Source organism: Amblyomma americanum, chromosome 1 (assembly GCF_052857255.1).
Source record: "Amblyomma americanum isolate KBUSLIRL-KWMA chromosome 1, ASM5285725v1, whole genome shotgun sequence".
In the NCBI taxonomy this organism is placed as follows: Eukaryota; Metazoa; Arthropoda; class Arachnida; order Ixodida; family Ixodidae; genus Amblyomma; species Amblyomma americanum.
In genome coordinates, this window is record NC_135497.1 from 430,596,895 (window position 1) to 430,616,601 (window position 19,707).

The following is a 19,707-nucleotide window of genomic DNA, read 5'->3' on the forward strand; positions in this document are numbered from 1 at the left end:
CACCGATTTCCAGCCTGGTGGTGGCTGGATTCAGCGCTTCAAGGAGAGGCACGGAATCATTTACAAGGCAGTCGTGGGCGAGGCAGGGTCGCTCGATGTCGACGCTAGACGGAAGTGGTTGGAAGAGGACACTGTCGTACATCCGCGAAGCATATGCAGACTGGGACTTGTACATTGGTGACGAGACCGGGCTATTCTTCCAAATGCTTCCATCGAAGACGCATGCACTCAAAGGCGATCCCCCTGTAAGGGCGGCAAGCAGAGCAAATTGCGGGCGACCGTTTTTCCTCTGTGCGAATATGGACGGCAGCGACAAGTGCCCCGCCTTTCCGTAATGGAAAATCTAGGAATCCCTGCTGTTTCGTGGTGCTGCGAGGATTCCAGTTCGTACCGTCATAATAAGAAAGCGTGGATGACGCGTGAACTTTTTCCGCGAGTGGCTGTGCGAGTTCGATCAGCGGATGCAGCATGAAGGCAGGAAGGTGGCGTTGATCCTTGATAACTGTACTGCACACCAGAACTGCCCAGAAGCTGTCGCATGTGAAAATTTTCTTCCTGCCGGCAAACACGACTGCAGGCTTGCAGCCCATCGACGCAGGCGTGATTGCGTGCTTCAAGGCATTGTATTGCCGGCGTGTGTTGAGCAGGCTTGCTCTTAACCTGGACATTGCTGTGCATGAATGCCGACCCGCTCCAGACTTTGCTCCTGATGGCTGTTCAATTCATTTTTGGGCATGGGCAAAAGTGAGCTCCTCCACCTTCATGAATTGCTTCCGAAAAGCGGGCTTCGCCGGGGATATCAGTGACGCGGAGTGTCACGAAGCTCCTGCCGAATGGAGCGATTACAGAACTTAGGTCCACGGTGCGCGGCGATGACGGCGACGCGGAAGGGCCTGAAGAATTCTTGCACGCCGACGATGCAGTCACCACAAACGAAGAATTGACTGACGAGGCGATCGTTGCAGCAGTCATCGGCATGGAAGACGATGACAGCAGCTGATGGCGAAGATGAACCGAGACTGTACAAGTTGTCCTCTCATCAGGAGGCCTCAAGAATGATCGAGTTCCCTGCGGGACTTCATTTTTGCAAAAAACCTTTCACTCGGACATGTCCAACATTTGGATGTCCTCCAGAACGATGTCAGCAAGATTGCCGCGAAGCAGTCGAAACCTCACCGATTACGGGTTTGTTTCAGCAAAGAGTGAAAAGTGCAAGCTATTTTGCCCTATTTAAATGCTTTCAAGTTTTAATGTTTTCCTTTGTTTTTTTCGGGCACTAAGGGATTTTCCAAGCTGAGAGGCAGCCGCAGCAACCTTCTCGTATTTTTTACAATGCCCCTTTCGGTGCACCAAAACGATGTCTCGGTGGAGCTCGCATGTCACTTGCCGTCCGTGACCCCTCTTTGCAGTTGTTATGCTTTTTTTCGTGCAACCCTTTATAACAATTATCGGTTTGTTAACAATGGAATTTTCGTGGCACTTGAACATTGTTATAAGTGGACTCGACTGTATATTTTTTCTACCACATGCGAGGAAGGTTGCCAGTGCACTCAGTGATACATCTGTAATGTTAGCGATGCTGGAAAAGTGAGCAGCACATGTGTGCACTGTAAACAAATGGATGAGCTGAGGCTGTGGTTCCACAGTGGTGTTTTAAATAGAAGTACCTATTCACCGAGCGATAATTAGGGCTCATCAGAGCTTGGCGTGAGCTGTAGTGCTCGTGATTGCACCCTGGGCTGCACCCGCTGTATTGAAAGCAATGCGATGGACTGTTTGCATTTGGTTCTAGTATGCGCAGCACACCAGTTTGCCGGGAGTCGCCAAATCATTCGTTGGCTGCATGGGAGAGAGAACTTCCTTCGCAGAAAACTTTGAAAGATGTTTAATGGGGACGCCGGTCTGAAATGCGGAAAAAAATCACAAAAAAATCGGGTTCTCAAAACCTCACATTTTTGGCATGCTTATTGCATTCACCCTTCTCTAGAGAGTTAAGAATATCAGAGTCCTAGAAATATAAAAAAATTGAAGTTTTATGCGCCCGCGTGACTAAAAAATGATCGTGAATGGCGAGACAAAGCCAAATTTAGTGCCGCTCGATCCACTTCTGCTCGTCTGAACGCGGTCATTTTGGTGTCGTTCGAAAGCTCCAGTTGCCGGGAGTCGCCAAATCACTCGTTGGCTGCATGGGAGAGAGAACTTCCTTCGCAGAAAAATTTTGAAAGATGCTTAATGGGGACGCGGGTCTTAAATGCGGAAAAAATCACAAAAAAATCGGGTTCTCAATACCTCACATTTTTGGCATGCTTATTGCATTCACCCCTCTCTGTTAAGAATATCAAAGTCCTAGAAATATAAAAAAATTGAAGTTTTATGCGCCCACGTGACTAAAAAATGATCGGGAATGGCGAGGCAAAGCCAAATTTAGTGCCGCTCGATTCACTTCTGCTCATCTGAACGCGGTCATTTTGGTGTCGTTCGAAAGCTAGCTTCCTCCACTACTTTTCCAAAAAGGCACAGGTCGAGCAGTGTGCGCCTGTCGCCGCTGAATGGTTGCTCACGTCATTCCGGTGCCGACAGCTCTCGAATGTCAGGAGAGGGGACACATGGAGTGTGTTGGTTTGGTGATGCAACACAAAGAGTCCCGTTTCCTGGGGCAGCGGTGGGGGCAGACCGAGAGAGGGAGCATGCAGAAAGAAAGAGGTGCCTCCGCGGCCAGTCTACCGGCGGCAGCATAACTGCGCACGCTCTCCTCTAGTCCGGTTATGTTGCCTCCCAACTCCCTTACTCTCTCCACCCCACTTGTAGCGGCATTGTGTGAGGTGGTGGCAGCTGCTGCCACAGTTGCGCTATCAGCCAGTGCGAACGTGAAACATTCTCCGCGTTTATGACTTCGAGTTATGGGGATTTACTGTAAACATTTCCAAGGTGATTTCACCTACATTTATTTCTTATTTTGGTTTCTGTTGCGCATTGCCATTTCGAGTCTTCATGCAAAGGCTGCATTAACGAAAGCCTGGATGTAACCAAAAATCGCAGACTTCTTTCAATTGCATTATATCCAGGTCAAGCTGTGCTAATACAGTACTGCCATCGCCTTGGCTAGGTTTCAAGTCCCAAATTTTGCTGAATTCCTAATAATGATGATTATGTATTTTTATGCCTCAAGGGCATCTGCGGCCAAAATGTGCCATGGCACAAGGTGTTTTCACTTGCTCAAGGTGACGCCAAAGACCCATTTCTCAAGCATTTCACCCTGATTAAGCCGAGCACCAGGCCAGGGGAAGCTTGTCCCCCTTGTATCACCGGTGGGTACCCGGCAGCACTCCCACATGCGACTTGGATGCTCACCCACTAGGCCACCACTGCGGTCGGTTTTGAAATTGGGAATAGCATGTCATTTTTACGGGGCTACCAACCGTTCATCTCGTAACATACGGATAGAAACTTCAAATGCAGTTTTCGCAGTTTCATATTTTTGGTTGATTTCCTACGCCTTATGCACCTTTTTGATAAACTTTTTTTGTTTTATAAAAACAACTTTTGTACCATTATCTTCAGGGAAAACTGAGGCACCCAGTGACATTCTTACTTTTTTATTGAGGCCATGTATAAAAAATAATTCGCAGTTAGGTTAACGAGCTGCAGTGTCAACTAATGGCACCTTTTATGCTTTACGTAATTTTTCAGGATGGCATGTTTGTAGAGAAAAACTACAAATGTCTCCGGGTATGGGAACTCTTTGCCTATCGATTCATGCAATTAAAAGCAGCAAAATGCAATGTGAAAATTTATTAAAGCTGCATAAGAAATTACCTAATTATGCTCTAGACTTTGTAAGGTTACTTTTGATTTAAGTCCAGCAGCTCAAATGTGATTGCATATTTCAAATCTACAGAGCAAAACACGTTTGCGTGCTGACTTTCGTTGTATTCTAGACATAAATAAAAAGTTCCTCTGTGATTGGAAAATGGCCATGCTCCCAATATGCTGGGATGATTGTTAATTGGCAACAAGAATAATAATTTAATAATATCATAGTGATATAATAATATAACATAATAAATCATAACATAATAACAATAAAATATTAACCGACAATTACTTTACGGGCAAGCACGTGTTGATGTCCCAGGCCTATGAGACGAAGTTTCGCAATTGAAACTGAAATCTGACCATTCCACGTGGTTTCTAACTCACCACTGCTGCTTAAAAAAAAAACACTATAGGAACTGCCAAAAGTGCTCAGTGTAGCCTTTGCCTTCGAGAAGGGCGCAGCACAACGGACCCCGTGATCGCCAGCTGGCGGACTATGTCCGGTGAAAGTTTCATTTTTCACGTCGCCTTGTCTCGTTAGAAAAAAAAAGAAGAAATTGAAACTGAAGAGATCGTGTTATAGAAGCAGCTTGTCCAGGAGCACTGACCTTATTTTTGGCAGCAGGTTCAAAATGTCGATGCGATGGCTTATGGCCTTTCTTGACATCATTATAATAAAAAATCTGCTGGTGCATTTGGTAAAATATCTTGGCAGTAGTGTGTTGCAAAAATTCTAAAGCACTGGATAAAACCACTCTCGTCATTTAAAAATCAAGCACATTGCATGAAATACAAAGTGAATAGTAAAACGAAACACGTGCGACCATGTGCTGATATTCTGGGCCTCTGTGACGAAATCTTGAAATCTTGCAAGCAAAACTGAAATCCAATTATTTTACATTGTTGTCTAACTCACCACTGCTGCTCGAAAAAAATAAAAGAAAGCGTTAAAACTGACAGAAGTGCTTTTGCTTTTGGGGAGGAATAGATTTCGATATTTGCACACCTCTAATTAAAACGCAATTTTTGACTCTGTGGATCCAGTGTTGCCACAATATTTTGCTTTCGTGCTTTGAGAGAATGACATGGGTGCGAACTTTTATCAGTGGGTTTAGTAAAAAAAATGTGAGATTCTGCCGTGAAAAAGCGAACAAAATCTGACAAGCAGCCAGGATGAGAAAGTAGAGATTGACAGTGATCATGGAGCATGGCACAATGTTTACCACAGCATACCTGCCAACTCTTTCGAATTATCCATCAAATGTACGATTTTGGAAGGGTATTACAATTTTACAAATCTTACCCCAAATTTTACAGAAAATAAATTTTTTTTGCGAAAAACGTTTGAAATTCTGTGGAAAAAAAACCACACCGTTGCCAGTGGTACCTTGTGCCGCCACGAGGACTCTATATATGTACCATCTGTGAAATTAGCAGCAGCAGCTGGAACATTGTAGATATAGTAGATGAGTAAAATAGAAGAGGACTCCCCACTCCACACAGGTTGAGGTGGAGAAGGGAACCTCGCCCGCATCACTTATGCATTCCGGGTTATGTATTAAAACATTATTAATTCGACGCAACTATTTAAACGTTTATTCCTGCTCCTCAACACCCATTAAAGGGAAGCTGAGATGGTTTTCTGAGAATTCGAGTCTACGGAGCTTCTAGGTAAAGCATGCAAAGTATTTTTGCACTAGTATTTAAAATGGTGACGTAATCGTCGACTGAAACTGAGACGATGTTCATGCTTCTCCTCACTGCGTTAGAGAAGTGCGAGAAAACTGCGAGGAAACTCGTTGTGACATCATTATATCGAAAAATGTCTGCTGTTTTCGCCTGCATGTTACTGTGCATTGCCCGATGCCGCGAAACAATGCTTTGTGAGATCCACCTTCAATGGCGCTAGTTTTCTTAAATGAATCAACTGTTTATTCGCTGGAAACGTAGTGCCATCGTATGTGGCGTCATTAATGGGTCCTCTGCTCGTCGCTGTGCACTGCAGAAAAGCCTCAACGCCGACCCCGCTGTATTCGGGGATTACATCGCCATTTCAAATGCTATGGCAAAACGATTTTGCAGGCTTTACCTGCATGTTTCAGATATTCGTCCGTTTTAAACTCATCAAATTCTAAAACTTGTTCAGTTGCCTTTTAATTCGGATAATTCGGACTGCCGCCAGTCTTGCCAAACGCCCGTGTGCTGTTTGTTTGGACGGCCAGGCACTGGTATCAGTCAATTCGGACAGACTTCCGAGGTGGTGCCATGTCGCGGTATCACCTGCTCGGCAGACTGATTGCCGATATATTCGTCCCCAGGCCTGAACTGCATGCTAAATAGCGTCCGGCGCTCTTCTGACATGCGCGCAACTACAAGTGTTTTGACAAAAGGCAGGCGCCCGACGATAGGCCGGCCGATGAAGTGTCTGGCCATGTAGCTTCATTTTCGGAGCTTCGCCGCCAGCTCGGAGCGGCAGCGGCTATCGGCTGCGCTCGTTCAAGCCCCCCAGCACTTGTCAGTCAGTCAGCCGAGCTACACACTGTTTAGATGGATGATTGCATTGTCCTGGACGTTTTTTGTATGTTTGGTTGTTTGTTTATCGAAGGCATCTTAATTGCCGTTCCGGCAAGGCTCTGAACCGTTGCTCGCATCGGTCGGTTCTTGCTGCGTGGTACTTTCATTTTTCCAGCGTGCCGAAATTCCGCGCTTGTCACATGCCGTTCGTCGTTTGTGCGTTTACTCACAAGGAACGCCACGCTGGTGCGTCGTAGGGCCCATTCACACTTGCGAGTCGCAGAGGGCACGTGGCTAGCAGTCGCTTGCGACCAGGCAGCAGCTTGACAACACCGTTGTTCACACTAGCAAACGTGATCTGCGAGTAGCCTTCTCATCAGATTCTTGTTTGAAGCGAAAACTCTCGGGAATGACGTTCGCGCACTTTCGAGAGTTTCGTCTGCTTTGGCCACGTCTCCTGCACTCGCGCTCTGTCCTCTAAAGTGCTATTCCCATAGTATTACGACAACCTGTGCGAAGAGGAAGATGTTGTGGCGGTTTTGGCCATACAAGTGTCATGATGACAGGGGTGCACATTTAGGGCTGCCCTGCCAGCCTGTATGCCAGCCAGCAGCGCCAGAAAATTGCACTAATATTGTTTTTTCACGTTCATATCAAGGCCTGGAGTAGAGGAATTTCAAACATGAATCATTTTCGAGGATTGTTGGCCAATACCGAGTTGCTGGCAAAAGGGATAACTGCGATTCAAGCAAATTTCTTCCCTTAGCTGGTTTGCTGCTGCTGCCCAATGTGGCTCGCCTGTTGTCTACTAGCTCTGCTGCTGAAGACATTGCAGAAATCGAGCATATCTTTATTTTATTATGAGACGGAGTTCACGTAAAGCTGCAACGAGAGTAGCACATTTATTACAGTGCTGGCCAGTTCGAAAGCGCCCTCAGTTGCTTGCGGCATCGAACGGCTATGCTTAGCGACGACTAGGGCAGCCAGGGAGCAGCGCATTTTTTTGCCCGGCGTGCCCGCGAGCGGCGTCATTGCCGAAAGCTCGGCTGGCTCGCTGATTGTTTCAGCAGCTTGCAACTCGCAGTTGCAGGGCTGGAAAATCGAGCAGCGAGCGACTGGCCTGGTTTTCGACCAGTGCGACCGTTTGCGAATGGCGCTTTTCGACCAAAATGGTTCTGCAATTTCTGCGACTTGCAACTGCGAATGGGCCAGTACACTGAAAGAAGTGACACAACACGACATTTTGCTTTAAAATAAAAAGTATGCTGGCTACCCCCCATTTTGGTTGCGAAGGTTTTACGAATTTTGCAGGTATGCCAGAGGCATACCATTAAAAGGACCGACCACTGACCGAAATACATCATGAGATTATGACAGAAATGAAAAGATTGTTTGAGCACTGCAGTTCTGAAGGAGCACTGATTGATAATTGTAATTTGCCATTGAAAATTGCATAAAAAGGCATCATACAGTGAAAATATCGCTGATTTGTTTTAAGTGCACTGTGCTTTTTCCTTCAGGAGAGTTCGTCATGTTTTCCTTTAGTTTACACTCTGACCAGTGTGCTCTTTGATGAAAAGCAACACTCTTTCGCATTGTCGACCATGTGCTTTTAGCTTGTATTATTAAATGGTGCCACAGTGCTTTGCATTTTTTAGATTGAGAGGCAGCCATGGTCCACTAAAACCGTCGATGAGGTATACATCACAGTGCTGTAACAGCTTTGGGCGTGGAAACTAAAATGGACACTGCCCTATACTGTAAAAAGGTCTGATTACTGTTTGGCGGGTGAAATTCATATTCGTTTGTGGTACAGCACTTTTGCCGACATGCAGTCCCCATCGCGCTCGCTGATCATGGTTTCGAGCAGTGGGATACATAAAAACGGGTGCATGAACTAACTGAAAAATAATTCGGAAAGCTTCTCGCTGTGCTTATAAAAATTGGGTGCCTAAAATTCAGTGTTCGGTCACTTTAAGCATGGCAATTCTCATGCGTGATTTCAGTGTGGGCTGTCAGACTGTCCTTAGTGTCTGCATTCCTGCCGCTGGGAGCCAGCTTTGTCAGTTTCCTTGGCCGGTTTTGTGTGCGTTTCCTTTCTTCGGTATAGCAATACTCCATCTGACACTTGACGCGTCTGACATATTTCTGCCCATGTCTTGTGCTCATGTTGTGCGTCGCTGTTGTTTGCAACTGCAGCCTGGTGCCAAAGTCGATCGGGCTGCTCTTTGTGGGAGGTAAAGAACAACCATACAGCCGGATCACAAAGGTGCGTTTCTAATGCCCATCCCTCTCTTTGCAGCACAGTTTCTGGGCGTCTTATGTCACATATAGCACATGCTGCTTATGAGATCTTGCTGCAGGCCCTGAGGGTGTGATCACTGTTGTTTTTCTCCTCTGAAAACGGCTCTCCAGCCAGTGGCGTTGACCGATTGTTGTGATGTCGTGGTTAATCTCATTTCATGGAGGCACCTGCCTTCATCTGTGGTATCGGGCTAGGTGTAGTAGGTAACAGCAACTTCATGACAGTTGGTTGGCGCCGTTGGCTGGAAGGCCTTCTTTGAGGGACGTTTGCCGATTTGTTATTGAGTCATTCTGAGTACAGTTTGCCCCACTGCACATAGACAGTGCCACAAATTCATGATGGGGCTATTAATGAGCAGTTGGCATGAGCAATAGTTCGCACTGCTGCGCGAAAAAAGGGCGCCACAGATCTGGACAGGGCACTTGGCCAGCACGGTGCAGCGCCTCTCACATTTCCTCCTCTCATTCCTCCTCCAAATGCTCCAGGTGATGCTGCAGAACTGAGAATGTGCTCGTAGCTGCTCCTATAGTAAAAAAGCGCAAAAAATATTAGCCGACAATTACTTTCTTGGTACTGCAGTTTTTTCGCACAACTGCTGCAGTACTCGGAACTGCACTTAGCACCGATCAGAGGCAGCTGTACGTTTCGACTTGGGCGATGTGCACAGCGTTCTGCCGCTGATGAGCCTTGCCTCGGAGCCTTGCCTTGCGCGCGGCATACCTTACCAATGACGGCATTGGTGGGCAGATGACGGTGCGCGCTACTCTGATGCCATGGGTCGCCATCGGGAACCTGCCTGCCTTCACGCTACCACCATGCCCTTCTCCTGCATTTTCCTCCTCGTGCTCTCTTTCATCCTCCACTGCGCACCATGCTGAGTTACACCGAGGCATGCCGCTCAACCCGATAACGAGTGCCTGTGAGCTGAGCTCTAAAAGGATGTGGTCTAAAAGGAGTAGGCTATAAAGTGCATGAAGCAGTGCCAAGTTGAATCTTGTTGTTGCCTTTGTATCCTGGTGTCTGCTCTGTTCATGGTGGCTCCCTCTGCCTCATAGTTGACTGGCCTCACATGATGTGACACATGCAGGTGACAAAGCAGTTGAAGGCGTTGGACAACAAGATAATCGAGTGCCGTGTCGAGGATGGCCAATGGGTTTTGCTGCGGGAGCGAACTGACAAGTCCTTCCCCAACAGCTTCTCAACAGCTGAAGGTGCGTGCGTCTGAGCACATTTACGGTTACTGTGTTCAGGTGTTGAGTCAAGTGCACGGCAGGCATTGTTGTGGGTGGCTGACCATTGCTGGCTTGATGGCAGTGGCGAAGACTGCACTGGATGAACTTTCTTCCAATTGCTCTCAAGGGCAGCTTGCTGCAGAGGCCAAGAAGTGTGCATGCGCAGGTTATCATATTCCTTGTTTTCAGGAAAGGGGTGAATACTGTAGGGGGTGTACGAATACTGAAATAATTTTCGAGTACGAATTGAATATCGTTCAGTATGAAAAAAAGTTTCAGGAATTGATATGCAGGCAAATGCTGTTTTCATTTCTTTCAAAATAGTGTGCAGTCTTTATAATTGAAATAAACAGAACTAGGCTGACTCAGCACCCTATAAAAAATGACATGCGCAGAAATGTATACTACCTGATTAGACAGCATAATAGTACCCAACATGTAATGTAGTCATGCAAAATGACGAATGAAATGAGATCCATGAATTGACCTGTGACTGGCAGCTAAAAAATGACATCATCATCATCATCGCCACCACCACCACCACCACCACCACCACCACCATTTATTGTACTCTTAAAAATGCCGTCTGGGATATTACATAAGGGGGGTGGGGAAGACAGTGGTGTAAAGCGGTCATACAAAAGCATGTGAACATCAAAAAACAGCACAAAAATAACAAGAATAACAAGTTTGACGTGAAATTAACGTTAGGTAATCCAAATAATCCAAAATAATATATGACAAATAATGTGGTAGTATATAAAAGTAAACATCAAAATGTGTGGTCAAAGCAAGCTGCAATAAACATGCAGAGTGGCGTAAAGTGGGAAAATAGTTGTAGGAGATGACACACAATGACACAAGCTGTTCAAATTGCAGGCAGAGCAGCGCGAGGGAAGTAGTAGCTATAGTTGGTTCAGGTGGTTGGTTAGTAGCTGCCTAAATCTGGTGGGACTAGGTTCGATGACAGTGGTTTCAGGAATGTTCCATCCTTCTATGGCGATGGGAAGGAAAGATTTGTTGAAAGCATTGGATGAGCTTTGCAACCGCTGAATGCTGAGGGAGGTGTATAATCGGCGAGATGAGCATAAGGGAGCATGTAGCAAAGTGCTTAGGGTTCAAGGTCGAGAGATAATTTTAGGTTAGTAATGTCGAACCCCTCAACTACATTAGTACCGTATTTACTCGAATCTAGGCCGGCCACGATTCTAAGCCGAGACCCGAAAGTTGAAGGCCACAGAAAAAAAAAACTTACCTCGATTGTAGGCCGGTCGAAAAAACAACACTGTTTATACCTCATTATCACAATTATTTTTATGACGCGACACGACTGTTCTTATGTCGCCGCGCACGTGAAAGTGCGTGGCGCGAAACGACTGCACCATGTGTCTGCGCATAGGCGACTTGGTGTAGAGAGAGGAACTCGAGTGAGACACAGCGGGAAGCATCGTGCCTGCATGCTCTGCCGAAGCGTGATTGATGGCCCCGAGAGGGACCGTTGAAAAAAAAAAGCTGCCAAAGGAGCTTTGAGAGAAGAGGAGGAGGAGAGGCGGCGTTGGGCGAGGAGACATATGCAACGCCAGCCCGGGATCAGCCCCCGCTCATTCGTCATCATCATCGCTGACTTCTTTATCGCTGGCCTCCTCGAACAGTGCACTATCTTCACTGCCATCAAGTGCATTAGAGATGCAGCACTTGCGGAATGAGCGTGCAACCAAGCTTTCTGGGATGTCATCCCAGGCTGCAGCTATCCAAGTGGCTACAACTCCCAGTGAGGCGCGCTTTATTCGGCCTGTTGGTGTAAGCTCACGCCGCTCTTCACTAAGCCAGTCCACGTAGTACTTACGCAGCCGATCCTTGAAAGGCTTATTGAGGCACACATCAAGAGGCTGCAGCTGTCCTGTCATGCCACCGGGTATGATGGCGACGTCTGTACCGGCTTCGGAAAGCGCAGCTTTTACGCCGTCAGTGAGGTGTCCACGGTAAGAGTTCAGGACGAGGAGGGAACGTTTGGCCAAGAGGGCCCCTGGACGCCGCTGCCAAACCATTCTGATCCACTGCTCAACCATATCGCTCGCCATCCATCCATTTTCGTTGGCGCGGACGATCACATTTCTTGGAAACACTTCCCGAGCTGGTAGAGTCTTCCTCTTAAAAATTATATATGCCGGCAGCTTGTGGCCATCCGCCGTGCAGGCCAGCATTACAGTCATGCGCTGCTTTTCGTATCCGGCCGAGCGCACTTTCACTTCCTTGGCACCTTTTTCGTTCACGGTGCACGCCACTGGCATGTCAAACCATACCGGCGTCTGGTCAGCGTTTCCCATTTGTCCTACGGCGTAGCCGTGCTCCATCCTCTTCCTTATTACGAATCGCTGAAATGAGATCAGCTTCTCTTCGAAGTCGCCCGGCAGCTTTTGACAAATGAACGTGCGACGTCGGAGGCTGAAGCCAAAGCGCTTCATGAACTTCTGCAACCAGCCCCGGCTGGCTTTGAACAGTTCCCGGGGGACGCCTCGCTCTCTCGCCAGCTCTCTTGCTTTGGCTTGCAGCACTTCCGTGCTCACTGGAAGTGCCGCTGACCTCTGCGTCTCCACAAACTCGGCCAGAGCTACTTCCACTTCTGGATGGCGGCCTTTCTTGGGGCCCGTGAAAGCCGTTCTCGTTGCCGCGCAAGCAAAAATTTCGTTACGCTGCCCCCTCCAACGGCGAACATTCTTCTCATCCACGCCGAAGTCCCGCCCGGCTTGAAGATTTGACGACTGCTCTGCAGCGACTATAACTTTCCGCTTGAAGGCGGCACTATAATGGCACCGCCTGTTTGGTGCCATGGTGTTGGTGATAAAAACTACGCACGAAAACTTCACTGCTGCGAATGTGCTCACGCCACCGCACGATAACAGAACAAGGCCAAAATGGCAGCCAGTGCTCATGTGTGCTTTGATCAGTATCGGCTACGGATAGCAATGGCTACAGTGCTGTCTTTCGTTGGCGTTTTGGGGGGGGGGCGCCACCTGCGTGCTACATTTATTCGTATTTTACGAATACGAAACCTCGAAACGAAATCCTCGAATCTAAGCCGACATAAGAGTTCTACATCTCGTTTTTTTGAAAAAACTATCGGCCTAGATTCGAATAAATACGGTAATGCTGTGTTGAGGCAAATACTGCGACACGTTATAAAGCGAGCTGCCCGGTTCTGGGTAGCTTTAAGCAAATGTATTAAGTGGGCCTGGTGACGGTTCCATATTGTTATGGGGAAATACTATTTACATTTATTTACAAGCGTTAGGGGTTAGAATAAAGAGTTCCTAGCAGGGAGCACCATCACGAACAGGGAGCCACATTAACCTCTTCTTCGTTCGTCCTTTCATGCGAGAGGCCACTTCGTCTTCCACTGCCACTTCGTCGTAACATGACTCCCGGCGGCACGAGCGCCGCCTCGGCGCTAGGCCGGTGGTCGAGAAGCGACGTGGTAGGGCTTGAGGCGCATGACATGAACAATATCTGTGGGTGGTCTACATGATGAGGATGCAGGCGTATGAGGAGCAACTTCATACGTGACGTCGGTGACCTGACGCACCGCACGATAAGGGCCATGGTAGGGGGATAGAAGTTTCTCAGAGAGACCGACGCGGCGAAAAGGGGACCATAGAAGAACGAGCGACCCCGATTCGTAGGCGACGTGGCGATGGCGATTGTCGTACATAGACTTCTGTCCCTTCTGGGACGCTTGGAGCCGACTGCGGGCGCCTTGGCGAGCGTCTGCAGCTTGAGCAGTGGCGTCACGGGCGTAGGCGGTGACGGAACGGTCAGCGGATGGGACGAGTGTGTCCAAAGGCAGGACGGCGTGTCTCCCATATAAAAGATATAACGGAGAGTAACCAGTTGTGTCATGCCGGGAGGTGTTGTAAGCGAACGTCGCATAGGGCAAGGCGAGGTCCCAGTCTTTGTCGTCGGGGGAGACGTACATAGACAACATGTCTGTTAATTAAGTCCGGTTCAAACGCTCGGTTAGCCCGTTCGTCTGCGGGTGGTAAGCTGTGGCAATCTTATGCTTGGTAGAACATGAACGCAGGATGTCGTCAACAACTCTGGACATGAAATAGCGTACGCGGTCCGTGAGTAATTGACGAGGACACCATGTTGTAGAATAAGATTGTGCAAAAGAAAGTCAGCGACATTGGTCGCGGAGCTCGTGACTAGCGGTGAAGGTTAATTGTGAGCAGTTAGTCAAAAGGCAGCGAATCCAGGAAAAGACTAGAGGGTTGAGTGACAGGCATGCGAGTTTACAGATGAGACATTGGTGAGGAATGCAATCAGATGTTTGAGAAATTTAAGTAAATGATGTCTGTTTGAAATAATGAATCTAGACTTAGATGAAGATCAGTTGTGAATTCAAAAAGTTGTATTTCACATGAGAAGCCTGCCCTGAAACCATGTTGTTTGGGAAAGAAAAAAAAAGTTTTTATCAAGGTGATTTGCAATATGGGAGTACAGTATATTCTCGAAGAGTTTACACGAGATGCATGTTAATGAAATTGGACGATAATTCGAGGGGCCAGTGCAGCCACCGGACTTAAAAACTGGCACAACTTTGCTTGCTTTCCAGTCGTCCGGAATTTGACCAGTTTTGCGAGACTGGTCGAAAATGGGCTGTAGGATTTGGCTTGACAGTTCTTTAGTTCCTTTGAGGATTTTGGCAAGTATGTTGTCAGGTCCGGGGGAAGTAGATGGCTTGAGATTATCGATGAGCTTAGGAATTCCGTCAGATGTGATGGTAACAGGTCGCATTGAAGAAAATTAGGTTGCGGTAAAGTAATCCTGTTTTCCGGTGGTTCGTGGGTGAGGACTGAGGTGAAGTAGGAATTCTGTATCAGAGCATTCGGAAAGCGGAACGTGTGTGCCATCCGGTCTTCTCAAGGATATGTTGCACAAACTGTTTTTGTTGGGCGTTAGCAAATTTCAGAATTTCTTTGAGTTAGTGTGCATTATGTCTAAGAGATCATGATTGTAGAATTTTCTTTTAGATGACCGTAATAACGGAGTGCATTCGCGAAGGCTGGGGAAGTATTTATTCCATTTCACAGATGATGCTGAATTTTTGGGATTACGGAAGAGGCGTTTTTTTTTTCCGCGATAATTTGCGCAATGCATTGGAATACCATGGCTTAGTGGCGTCGCTGCAGATGCAGATAAGTGGTACGTAAGCGTCAATGGGCGATAAGAGTTGTGTTTAAAATGGCACCAGTTTTCATTAATGGATCTCGTAGGCATGGATAGGAGAAAGGTAGCGAAAAATTGTTCGAGGTCAGAGTTCACGCTCGCTAAGTCAGATCGCGGATGTATTTGACGGATGGTTGTTGGGCAGAGATTTCAATGGTTAGGTTGAAAAACAAGAGGTTGTGATCTCTGAGTCCACTAGAATATGAAAGAGATTGGAATAATTCTGGACTGAAGACGAGAATGAGGTCAAGGATATTTGAGCCTCGTGTTGGCTCATGAACAGCTTGGAGAAGGTAGAAGGTAAGAACCAGTTCAAGTAAGTCTTTAGATTGGCGAGATGATGCAGTCAAAGCTTCCCAGTCGATATCCGAGTAGTTAATGTCGCCACAGAGCATAATATTGGGGTGGGGCAGTCGAGAGTGCAGGTCTTGAAGCACAGAGTGAAGGTCCGTAATAAAAGACTGATCTGTGTCAGGTGCTCGATAGCATGCAATTGCTATGTTTGTACAAGATGGAAGACAAACTTTAAGGCACAGTATTTCGGTGCGGCTTCAACTATTTCCTTTTCTGGAAGGTAACTACGGATATTTCTCATTAGGACAGAAGCTTTCTGATAAGTAGTGGTAGGGCGCAAGCATTTGGATGGTTGGACCTGTGGTAAAAATGGGACTCATGGCGCCTGGGCTAATCGCTATGGTTTTAGTTCTACAACGAAATCCGTTTCGGCGTTAAAAGGGAACTGTCTTTTGCCGATAAGTACTTGTTGTAGCAGACCTTAATGAGGCGTTGCTTTGTTGGCCGCAAGAAAAAAAGTTTTTTCCTAGCTTGTCGGAACTTTCGCTGAATAATCCTCATGGACTCAGAATGAGGTTTCTTTCAAGTTTATGCCCTGCAACAAGAATTTTTTATTTATCTTTATTGCGTGCGAGCTTAACAATGATTGGGCGGTTTTGCCTGTTTGGAAACGGCCCAGTTGATGCGCACGTTCTATGTCTTGGTCATCAATTGTAATGTCTAGGTGTTCAGACGAGAAGGAAATAATATGTGCTTCAGACTGTGCCCAACTTTCGCTGGGTATGATCTAGTATGATGAGTATGATCTAGTGCTAATGTGAAACAAAAATAGATTTCCTCTGCCTGTGCCACTAATGTGAACATGATGGGTAATAAAACCTCATAATTTGGGCTTCATTGACTGGTAGAAATGTCCACATTATTCAGATGTCAACTTATAAAATGCCCCCCCCCCCCCTCCCCCCCCTCCAGAAAAAAAAGACTGCTGTTGAAATGTGGTAAAGCCTTATGAGGAGGCTCATCGCACAAACAGTGAAAAGACCGTGATGACCGTGGAGTTTCAGTGTGCTGGAAGAACAACGTGGACATAAGCGAAGGGAACGCCCAAACGCGCAAATGGGCGTTTGAAGGGTGAAAGACAAAAATAGGTTATCAGTGACTGTCAGTTGGTGCCTGAAAGTGCTGAGTTTGGACAGCTGGAGATTGCGCTGCTGATAGCCGCCATTGCCGCCGGATGGTGGCGAAGGTCAGAAACTAAAACTGCGGGGCTCCGATCGTTGCTAAGCCTCCTGTAATGCACGTCACAGGTATGGTGGTTACGGTGCACCACGCACTAGGCATGATTTTTAAGGCGCAAGCCTCACCTGGCTCATGAGTGGCGTGGATGGAAGTTGTAAACGAAGTTGTAGATGGGTGTTGTCCGTACAAACTGACAATCATGAATTGTATCGTAATTAAAATAAAATGTAAATGTTGAATAAGCAACATATATGTAATTCAATAAAAATGACGTAAAAATGTAAGGTAATAATAATAATAAAAATAAACTCAAGTAAATTAATAAAGATAAAAATAAACACGAAAATACAACTAATAAAAATTGAAAAAAAAGAAAAATGGAGGGAGAAAAGAGAGAGAGAGAGGAAAAGGGAAGGCTTTCGCATTTCCGCCCTTAAGCAGACTTAAGTGCAGTCCTGTAATTTCTGCATGATCGCTTGCCCTGTCGATGAGGACTTGACTTGGCCCTTGTCGCAAGGTGAATAAAGCTGTGTAAATGGTACCTTGGTGCAGAAATATTGGACAAAAAATTAAACAAAAAGTAAACAACTTATTGACAACATGATATCCCCTGGAAGAAAATAATTTTGAAAGTTCTAAAATGTACATAACATTTCAAAATTGTTTAGTAACTGCCTACTAAAAGTTTGAAAATGTAACTAAAAAATTTATTGTCGTAGAAAATGTTTTCTGACACTACTACATAAAAAAAACTCTCTTTTCAGAGTGTTCTTATGAAAGTTTTTCACTCGGAGCAAAAAATTTTCAAAGCACAATGTAAAACATCAAAATATAGCTTGGTAAATGTACTTTTCAACATTTCGAATCTTAATTAAGAATGACTTTGAAGAAGCTGAAAAAAAAATTGTAGAAGTACAAGTAGATCTCTCATACTATTTGTGATGATTTGCTCACATGAAAATGAACAAAGGTAAAAAAAGAATACCTGGAAAAGCTGCAGAATGCTTTGGTTTTACAGGAACATATTTCAGAATATGTTGTAGAAGATTTAGGACCGGTTGGAAGATGTCGACAGTGCCGCCTTGGAGGGGCTACTACAGAGTGTCAATCCTAGGTTGATGCCCTGGTTTCTACGGGGCTTGTGGAAGTAGATCTTTGCCCATATGATGTTGTGGCGCTACAGTAAGCAGAACATCGTTCATGACATCAATAGGGAGCGTGAGCTGGTTCTAGTAATGAGCAGGCAGACAAGAAGCGGAGAACGAAACGTTTGGTTAGACAGCTGCCGACGTTCCGTACTGAGGTTACACAGTTCCATCGTCTCAATCAAAATCCACTGATGCAGTTTCATCATGAGAGTAACTGCTGCGTGACGCATTGAAAATATCTGTTAGATGTAGCAGAATCGTCCAAAGTGGGATTTTCTTGAACACGCACTATTCTTGCGGCTGACGCAATGCTGTGAGCATACTGTGCTGAAACCTCAACTTCACAGGTGTTTCAAAAATTTGCTGCCTTGTGGCAAAAATACAGACTATGTGTAAAATGAAGTATGGTGTCTAAACAACCCACAAGACATCGCAACAAGTTTTCGGTGGCCCCAGTAGCACTAAAATTGGACTTTGAATTCTTTGATCACTGGTGATTGATTTATACTGGCATGGTAACGAAAGATTTAAGATCTACAAACCATTTTTAAACAACCAGTTATGGGTGCGATGACCTAAGCCTCAAGTAATGTGCACTGCTCGTTAAGTCATAGAATATGCATAACTACATGGCTTCATAATGGCAAGGGCATATCCGAGGCCAGCGAGCGGCTTTGCCCTGTGCGAGTGCCTATCGAGTGATGTTGTACTGTTTGTCCGCAGGTGTCATGGAGAGCATACGGAATCCTATCGACAAAGAATACCTGCTGGATTTCATCAGCAAGCATCTATGGCGGAAGAAGCCGACTGACAGTGAACTGATGCCGCCACCAAACCGGGTTGCGCATTGATTGTGTGTTTCAGTGGTGTTGAAACTCGCAGTGTCTGGCCCCATCGAATAGGACAGTGCTACTGCATTGCACCTGGAGCGGTGATGCCCCAAGTGGCTTCAGAGCTTCGGGACACGTTATTCAGTGACATCATCCTTCGCTCGCACTACGCATCCACCAGCGCACCGTGTACTTTGATCCTCAGGACTCACGACTGGGTGTAGAGAAAGGTTGAACGTGGTTGTTAGCAGCATTGTTTGCACCATCTGGTGTGCCATCCGCTTACTACGTCTGCACTGACAAGGAATGCACACCTGTTCTTGAATGCAAAATGGTGGCTTAACAGCTGCAGCACCTCAACTAGAAGGAATGCCCCGCTCGCTTTGCATGGGAGATGCAGCAGAGTGCTCAGTTGTTAGAAACACAGTGGAGTGTGCAGTGCATCAGGCAATGTCTGCAAGATATGCTTTTCACGGACACTGCTGAAGCCGCATCATCTCATGGACATTATGGCACCGCTGCCTGCCCCTTAAACCATGTCTTTTCTTTTTTGTTTTATCCACCTTCACCGTGTGCTTTGCACGTTGTTGCCATGTGTGTGGCACGTGCAGGAAAGTTAGTTTTGTTGGTGTCAGCCTCAGTTTAGAAGTATGCTTGTTGTGTTGACGATACTTGTTCATCTTGGACATGAGTTTTTGTAAAAGCTTTCTGGATTTCTGTGATGCAGTCAATCACATTAAAGTAAGTACTTTGCCATTGGTTTGCCTTTCGAGACAAGAAGGTTGGTTATCAGCACATCATTGAAAGATTGAAAGGCGGGCAGTTAAGCAGTTATCTCTGATGCTTCCTGCTTTTATTAGGCCAAAATATCGAGGGTTCAAACAAAGTTGGTAGGGCTGGGGAGGGTTGCCCTGGGAAAGAGAGCAAAAGATTTTGCTTGAATGTTACTGTTTTTGTTGCCTCTTATTTTCTTTATTATTCTGGTTTTGCTTTCCACTTTAAGTTATGTCCAAACCACATGGTGTGGCCCCCCACTTTCAGTGCCCCGAAATATGGTGCTGGTAGTGACAGATGCTACTCAGCGTTGCACATACGTGTGGGCA

General features: G+C 46.3%; 1 protein-coding gene across 1 annotated transcript in view; it reads left to right on the plus strand.

The window, feature by feature from the left end:
- The window catches only part of LOC144125022 (mRNA-capping enzyme-like), a 98,810-nt gene extending 79,450 nt beyond the window's left edge, over nt 1-19,360 (plus strand). Inside the window, exons 4-6 of the mRNA XM_077658053.1 lie at nt 8,530-8,599; nt 9,723-9,846; nt 18,498-19,360. Of these exons, the coding sequence (XP_077514179.1) occupies nt 8,530-8,599; nt 9,723-9,846; nt 18,498-18,625 (322 nt within the window). The 3' untranslated portion in view covers nt 18,626-19,360. The remainder of the gene's footprint in view (nt 1-8,529; nt 8,600-9,722; nt 9,847-18,497) is intronic.
- Nucleotides 19,361-19,707: the final 347 nt, after the last annotated feature.